General features: G+C 42.0%; 1 protein-coding gene across 1 annotated transcript; it reads right to left on the minus strand.

Annotated features, from left to right (window-relative positions):
• Window positions 1-6,344: 6,344 nt before the first annotated feature.
• Window positions 6,345-8,446, minus strand: DUSP13A (dual specificity phosphatase 13A). Its single transcript, XM_005152789.3, has 3 exons — window positions 8,286-8,446; window positions 7,780-7,997; window positions 6,345-6,612 (listed from the first exon to the last, which is right to left on the minus strand). The coding sequence occupies exons 1-3, from the start codon at window positions 8,444-8,446 to the stop codon at window positions 6,413-6,415; spliced, it is 579 nt and encodes a 192-aa protein (XP_005152846.2). The 3' UTR covers window positions 6,345-6,412.
• Window positions 8,447-8,748: the final 302 nt, after the last annotated feature.

Here is an 8,748-nt window from a genome sequence, read left to right on the forward strand (position 1 = left end):
GCTTGTAACCATTTTGCCTCAGCCTGTAATAGTATGCTTTGATTCTTTTGTACTGTTTCTTTGAGTGGTATTAGCCTTGCTAATATGGCTAAACTCCAGTTGATAAACCTGCCTGCTTAAGGTCAGCATGAAGTTTGATTTCTGCAGGATAATTTACATCTTGTTCCCTTAGATGCTTATTATCTGTCACTTTAAAAAATTTTACTTCTCAAACCCAAAGGGTTTAATTAATTAACTAAAGGCCTTGGCCTTGTGTATCAGCAATAGCTGACAACCAGACAAATATTTAATAATTGGTTCGTTCACCACTTCAAAGTCCTCCGGGATGAAAGACATGAAATTCATCATGTAAAGTCAGCCATTCATACTTTATTTTACAAGAGATATTTAACTTCTTTAAAGAAAGTTGATAAAGTCATGAGGAAAAATATTTCTTATAAAATACAGCATTAGTTCTATATTGAACTTTGATTTCCAGGTAGCTCTATATGAACTCAAGCGGTTCCACAAAAACAAGCAGTGACAATTTACCATACTGCTTCAGGTTATTTTTGCTCTGGCACAAGTCCTGATGTTGGCATGGGTTTGATCAGTAGCAGAGGTTTCCTGTTTATTGACTTCACTGAGTGCTGGGTTGGGCTCTAAATCCAAATACCCTTTTTATTCTGCGTCTCCCCCTTAGGAAGATCCCATGAAACCTTATTCTCAGGTGCTGTTCATATTTGTCTTATTGATGTTGGCAGAGTAAATAAAATTCTATCTATAGCACTTGATAAACTTCCAGTTTCACTGATTGCAGTCTGTAACTTGTTGTACTTAAGCTCAATATTAGCAATCAGCTGTTGCATTAGCAAACAAGCCTGTTTACATTTTTATTCTTGTGAGCTGAATGGTCTTGAAGTTCGTATTTTCCTTACTGCATGTACACACTGTGTTATCTGTACATTTTTCCTCCCATTTTTTTTTCCCCCAAGAGACAGAATGATATTGAGAAGAAACATCCAAGAATAATTTGGAACATGTATACCCACAGGGATTAAATGGAAGTCTTAAAACTGCACTTCAAGAATGCCTAGAATCAAATGATGGTGTTAAGACAATACAAGGTCAGTGATTTTTATAGTCTTAAATCTTTGTTTTTACTACCTGTTGGGCTCAATTCTGCAAATCCTTATTTCTGCAAATGGTTGTACTAAAGTAAAACAGTTAATTTGCAAGTATAGTTATGAGTTTCCTTTAACTGGAAAGGCAAAGGTTGGTTTCCCATTCCCGTCACCAAGTCAGTTCACTGAAGTATTGCATGTTGCTGGCTTCTGCCTTTCCACACCCAGGCCAGACCAACACAACGGGGTTTCTGGGTGCCCACCAGTGCCTACCAGTGGGCAGCCACCCACTGTGCACATGGCTCATCAGCAGGGTGTCACGCTCCTGATTAGAAACACAGTGAGATTAGGAAACAGGCTGTAATTTCTAAAACCAAGTTTTGTAAACGGAGATAATTTTCCTGTCGTCTAGCTCATTTTTAGGCTTGGCTTTTTCATAGCTAAAATAATGACCAATTAGCCTGTAATGTCTAATTAGCCAAAGGATTTTTACTTCTTCCTGCTTCTCTTATAAGGAATTACAGATTATTGATATTTTAACAAATTTGCAACCTGCTGGTGGTGGAAAACTTTTGGCATAACATTTGGTGCTAGGCATGTTGAGTGCAGGTGACTGCATGCTTTCTCCATGCTCCAGAGCAAAACAACCATCCACGCAAGTATGAGAAATAAACAGTGAAGTCGGCTGTCATTCAGCAGACAGCATATATTCAGCAGAATAACCATACTTTTTTTGTCATAAATTTCAACTGCAAATCATGTTGTCATACAAACAGCAAAAAGTAGCATGCTTTTTTTTCTGTGAAAAAAATCTATTCTAGTTAAAATTAAACTCAAAAAGTAAGACCCAATCATAGTTCAATTTTAAGTCTACTCAGGATCATGAGTCTGCCTTGTGCTTTATATGGTAAATGTTGCAGCATTTATAAAATCTGTGTGTTGAATAATTATACTGCAAAGCAATAGAGTCTTAGTCTCTTTTTAATTAATTTTATTCTGTTCTGTAGGTCTTTTTTTTGATAGTCTTTTTACTTTCTTCTGTGCTAATTGTAAGCCTATTTTAAGGCAACAAAGTCTAACAAGTTAACTAAATAAAGTATTTGGACAGCATATGTTAACCAGTACTGTATTCCCCAGCCCTTCAGAGCAGCACAGCCTCAGATAACACTTACATATTGCCTATGTAGAGATTAGGCCATTCTTCACCCATGTGATTTAACTCCACATCGCAGCTGTCCAAAATATCTGTCCGTTCCTGGGCAGAAGGAGCGCCAGGCTCAGAGCATTCCTGGGCTGACAAGGTCTGACTGTCTTCAGGCACTGACCCCTTTGGTGGCCACACACAGATTTAGGCAGGGGGGAGCCTGCTGGGTGCCGCTGCTGTAGAATCCACAGGGGATTGTTTTTTGCTGAAGCATGCTCTTTGCTGCTGCTTGACGTTCCCAAGCAGGTGGCTGTCTCTAAATACAGCATGCGCCTTGACGCCTCCCCAGATTAGCTCAGTGCTACATCCCTGATGCAATGGGGAACAGCCATGAAAATGAAGATTCTGCATGAAGCGAATCTCACACAAAACCCCTGCTACTCCCCTCCCCACATAAGCTATATTGGTGTGCCTGCCAGCATAGAGCTTTCCCTAGGAAAGAAATGTCGGTCAACGCAACCGAGATGCAGTCCCAAATGTCTCATGTGACCCAGTTCTAATAATAAACTACCGGGAAAGAGGGGACAGCTCATCTTGGGGGGGAGTTCAAAATAAAGACCATGACAGCAGCTGTCCTGTGCCTTACCGAAGGTCCATCAAGTGCAGTATCCTGTGCATGACTGGCTGTAAGTGGATGCCTACAGAAAATAAGAACACACAAACATAAATTACACTGCTTTCTAACACTCTCCCAGCTTCCAGCTGGCTGCAGCTCATGAGCTTCATGAGCTGGAGGGAGTTTCTAAGTATTTGGTAAACCTGAATGTATTTCTATCCCATTAGCTTTACTAGGTACCCTGTGAACATTTATAAGCTTTTACTCTCTGCAATATCCTGTGGCAAGGCATTACACAGCTCACCTAAACCCCCTCCTCTTGTTTTAGACCTGGCTTCTACTGACTTCATTTGATTCCCCAACTTCTTGTACTGGAAAATAAAATTAAGGGAAGTTTCCAGTGGAATTTTACGTGGTTCACTTCAGGTGACACTGTGGTTTTGTGATTGCTTTAAGCAGATATATGTCAGCTGTAGCTGGGACAGTCCCTTTCACTGTGCTCTCTGCTCACAGACACACACTTGCAGCCTCTGCTAAGCTGGCACTAGTCCTCATTACCCCCTTGGTTAGGTGGCTCAGGAATTGGGTCTCAATGAAAATTGCTCTCAAAAGAATAAAAACCTGGTTTTCAGATTGTCTTCAGAGGAGGTCCCACTTTTTGTTCTGACATAGTCCTTTCTCACAGGAAGTGCTCATTCCTGGATCATATGCACTCCACTGTGGACTTTGTCAGATGCATTTTAAAGCTAAACATAAAAACTAAATGAAGAAACTTGCAAAGGGATAAAGGAATTAAGAACTGATGAAGGAAAGACCCCAGGACAAGGCAAGTCTGGAGCAGGACTGCCTGTGTGCCTGTTTCAGCAGAGATGGAAAGTAATCAGCTCCTAGCCAGGCTGGATTTCCAAGATTGGTAGTTCCTGCAGGCTCCTCGGGGGGCATGAAGGCACCGCTGCATGAACCTAGGTGGTTTGGCCTATTCTGCAGGTACCTAGCCTACCTTTAGGTATTTCAATATCTTTCTAAGGACCCTCCCTCAATTAAGAGTTAACATTCAGTTCCTTCAGTCTCCTGGGTTGCTTAGGCCTATTGACAGATGTACACTTTCTGAAGTAAGTGCCACTGGCGAAGCAGTATTTTCTCTTGTTTTGGTTCTTTAGTCTAACTTGCCAAACCAATAATTGAAAGACAGGTTTTCCCACTGATAGTGGAAAATAGTGAGGTACTAATCTCACGTCACGTCATGACTTGAACTATGGGTAGTACAAGTGACAGGTGAGAAGGTCCTTTTCCTCCCAGCACATCACAGCAGACAGTATTTTCTGTTTTGAGAAGTTACAGGACTAATTCTACTGCTTTTGCTTATGTTGACTGGAATATTTTTTCCTGAGCAGACCTTTTGCTTATGTTGACTAGAGTCTTTTTCCCTGAGCAGACCTGGAGCCAAATTTAAACTGTATATAAGGAAGCGAGCAATACAGCCAGGCAGGAAATACAGACAATACTAACTGCACAGATAAAAAACACCTCTGTGATTTGCCAGTGCCCTTGAAAAGAGTTTCTAACTAATTCATTCCCTCCACTGGGGTAAGCCTTGCTGTACAAGATCACTACCATGTCGTTGGTAATATAGATGCTTATACTGACTCAGCTTCGCTTTGTACTCTTCTCTACTCCTGATGAAACAATCATCTCCCAGGATGAGCACTGTCTCTGAGAGCAGGTACTAATTTACAACAGAAGCAGCTTCTACAGCTGTGGCTTTGTGGGACAGATGTTCAGGGGCATGCAAATCATTATCCTGGTGGGGGGGTCCATTAATCTTGCTCACATGTGTCTGATTTTGCCCAGCCTAAAGCTATTAAGATGCATTATTTCACTCAAGTGAATTTCAGATTTTTCAATGCCATGTCTTGAAAAGGTTTCACACTAAAACCTACTGTAATGTGAATGAAGTATAAATTATAATGAAATATTAGCTCATATAAATCCCTATTAACTCTAATGGAAAACTTCAAAGCAAACCCAGCTCCTCCTCCAACAGTCTGCTGCTTTGTGAGGTATAAAGATTGTCTTAGCACTGTTGGGCTTTAGATGTGATTTTCTATTTGATCATTTTACACGACAATGTCTTCTCTTGCTCTCATCAGTGGAGTTCTTTGGCAGCATCTAGGAAAATCTGGACCATCAAATAGACCTCTGAAAAGATCTTAAATCTGTTTACTTTGCAAAGCATTTGTGTACACTCAAATAGGGAGGGATTTCTACATTCCCATACGTGCTAGGCAGTATCAGTATTCATGTTATAACCTCTCCAAGAATTAAGGAGTATAGGGGGCCTGGGAAGGAAGAGTTTTAACTCACAAGTTATCACTAAGTTTTCAAAGAACCTTGCAAGTCTCTCTCAGCAGAGAGAAAAATGATCAAAACTGATGCTTCAAATGCAAACAAGCATAAATGTATTTATTTAATCTGGTGGGGAAGGTTTATAAGGTCAGCTAACCAATAAATCAAACTAGTAGCAGAGTGCAAAAATAGATTTGATTATCGCTTCATGGTCCATCACAAGGTAACAAGCTAATTTTCAGGCAGAGTAGTAGCATGAATTTCAAATACAGCTGTTGCTGCATGAACCATCACATTGGTTTAAGTACCAATTAACTGGTGATAGGAAAAGTGACATCCTCAAAACAGCTTAAAACTAATTTGTATCAATTAAGCCTAGCCACTGACGTAAGCGAAGTTCCTACCTGATGACAAATCAGAGATGATCCAAAGCCACTTACACAGAACTGATTTGGGATAATTTGGAGGGAGAGTGAACTAATGAGCTTACAAAATGGTTTGAAGAGCTGACATCTTTTTTTTTAATGTCCTCAATATACTGCATAATATTCATTATCTTGCTGAAAACATATTTACACAAGCAAATATTTGCAGATTTGCTGACCCAGAGACTTCAGAGAGAGCTGCACAGTTTATTCTGCTGCTGTGGGTCTTCAGCCTGTCCCACCATTCTGTAGTAACTCTGTAGTATTTAGCAGACCAGAGAAAGAGGAATGTTCCTATAGCAATGCCTGTGCTTTTAAGAAATTGTTCTCACCATATCACCAGGCTTGAAATGCAAAAAGATTTTCTTATGAAAACACGCACAGAAGAATTGTAACCAAACTGAGGAAACTGGCTGTTACACTCCAAAGTAAAGGGCATGCAAGCATACTGTACAGCTACATGCAATTACTGAACATGCCTCTGGCACTAGCACAAACTAGGAACAAGCTCTGTTCATCTTAACCACTCTGATGGAGACATCTGGTTGCACTGTGCTAGGCACTGCAGCACACACGGCTTATGGTGCTGATCTTGGCTGTACTGGTTTTGGAGAAACTGAGCTATCAGAATTCATCCATTAGAGTTCTGTTGACATTTTTCTTTGGTGCATAATTTTCTTCATTTTTTTCCAATATGCATTGAGCATAGGAAGCTGTATGTGCACAACGACTATGAAGGTTGAAACTGAGAGAAGTGAATGTAAATGGTTTTGCTCTTTCAGCAGTCCTTCTTTTGCCGTAGCTGAACGTCCAAATTTCGCAGGTGTTTCAGAAAGCCACGATTGGGTGAAATCCATCGATGTTCTTTCACTGTTTTGATGGCTTCAACCAACGGGAGGTGGTGATTTATCATGAGGTATGCCAGGACGAGGGAAGCTGACCTGCTTACTCCAACTGCACAATGGACCAAAATTTTAGCTGGTTAAGAAAAAAATAAAATACATATATAACCAAAGAGGAGAAGCAGTGCAGTGTATGTAGTTCAATTTACAGGGAAAGCAAACCCTTTCAGCCTTCTCCAGCTCGGTCAGAGTAACACTGCAAACATGATATATTTCTTCCCCTTCTGACAGACCACATGAACTGCTAACAATTAAGTCTAATTTGCAATTTTTGTACTCATTGCATGAGAAGTGCCATAAGATTCCAGCCTGATCTCAGAAACACTGGTAATTCAAATAAAATCCTGTTGAAGTAATGAAGTTGTTCTGTTGTGAACAAGACAAAAATCAGACTCACTGGTTTCACAAGTGCTTACTTAGGTGAAGAAGAATGCTAAAATCTGGCTTGAAATGATGGCACTAATCCATTAGCCACCAAGAAAGAAGACTGGCCTAGTACCATTGCATAATGAGGCAATCAGCTGCCACTATGATACTCTTTTGAAGGCAAAACTTGTGATACAGACTGAGACAGCTCAATTAATGCCAGTTTGCTTATGCTGAGAAATGCTCTTTTATGTAATACTGGTTAATTAGTATTATATTGCACCAGTGCCAAGAAGCTCAGTCTGTTGTGCAACACACTATAAATCTCTTTAGGTAAATGTAAATCTTCTCCTTGGGGGCACAGCCCTTCAGGCCCTGATCACTCAAGATGCTCACCTGCAACATGTGAGCCTCTTCATAGAAGAGATAGAATGGTTCGGGTTAAAATGGACATTAAAGATCATCTATTTCCTAATCTTTCTGCCATGGAAAGGGACACCTTCCACTAGACCAGGTTGCTTAAAGTCCCATCCAGCCTGTCCTTCAACATGTCCAGGGATGGGGCATCTACAACATGCATGTTTTTGCTTCTTCCTTTTTGAAGTAGCCTTTCCTTCCAGATATTTTTCTCTCTACCTCCTCTTCTCTCTGCCCCAGTCTCTTTTGTACACTGTCCATCGCTTTTCTCAGCTTTCTGGGACCTAGTTAGAGCTACATCCATGTAGCCAGCACTCCCTCCTGCTGCCACCCAATGTGCAGGTGACCAGCAGCTGGCAGGAGACCATGTAGTGACTTGTCCACCACCAAGCTTGTGGAGCTGACCTGCTACTAGAGACTGCCAACTCGAAAGAAAATGAGACCAACAATTATTGCATACCTCCTGGTGTGTTCAAGGCATTATGGATAAATTGTGCTGCAGAGAAAAAGAACTGGCTTATATCAAAGCTTGGGAGGTCATGGGCTGGTACACCGTAATAATCAATGGTGGCTCCATAGAAGTCCTGGCCTCCGTGGCTGTATGATGTGCCATGAGCAGCATTTAAAACATGGGTCACACCCATCTTCCAGAGAACAAATCTGTTGTGAGCTGTTACTCTAAGAGAAAGACAAAGACAAACTGAGATGTGCGCAGAGATAATCATGAAGCAGGAAAAGTGCTGTGATTGCATCCCCCATGCCATTTGCTGGAGTGTCAGTGCATTGCTTCTGAGGGGTAACCAAGAAGAAAGTACCAGCTTAGTCATAACTTTCTCTTTGAAACTTTGCTGTCTTCTGTGTAAATGACAGCAATTAGCAAAACTATGAGCTGTCTAAAGCTGCACCTGTGAGGCATACTAACAGACAGAATGTATGGCGGAGGTATGTCTGTAAAGCTGTACTTACAGGTCTCCTAAGAAGAGATTAGGCCATACTTCATCAACATGGTTGCAAGAGGGCCGCCCAGTGTTCAGGAGCTGCTCAATTTCCTTAATGGAGGGGACATCCTCCATGCATGTCCCAGTGCCTTCGGGTTCCTGGGAGCCCAGCACCTCCACCCCAGACATGCTGAGAGCCAGGGAAAGATCCTGCTCCCACCAGCCAGAGGCACTGCTCTGTGCCCTGGGGTGCTGCCAGTTCCCGGGACGGTCACGGGGCAAGCCAGGAGATGGGCTGAGGCAGGTGCTGGGTAGCAGCTACTGCTGCCGAGCCACACTGCCCCTGCGCTGTGCTATCCCCTGAGCCCTCTCCTTAGGGCTGGCCACTTGCCTGTGCATTGCCCTGACAGGCACAGCCAGTGGAAACAGATGCATGTGTCTAACCAGGCATTACTGGGTCATTACTGGTTCCAGTCTGCTCGACCCCAGAG

This window comes from Melopsittacus undulatus, chromosome 8 (assembly GCF_012275295.1).
Source record: "Melopsittacus undulatus isolate bMelUnd1 chromosome 8, bMelUnd1.mat.Z, whole genome shotgun sequence".
Classification (NCBI taxonomy): domain Eukaryota; kingdom Metazoa; phylum Chordata; class Aves; order Psittaciformes; family Psittaculidae; genus Melopsittacus; species Melopsittacus undulatus.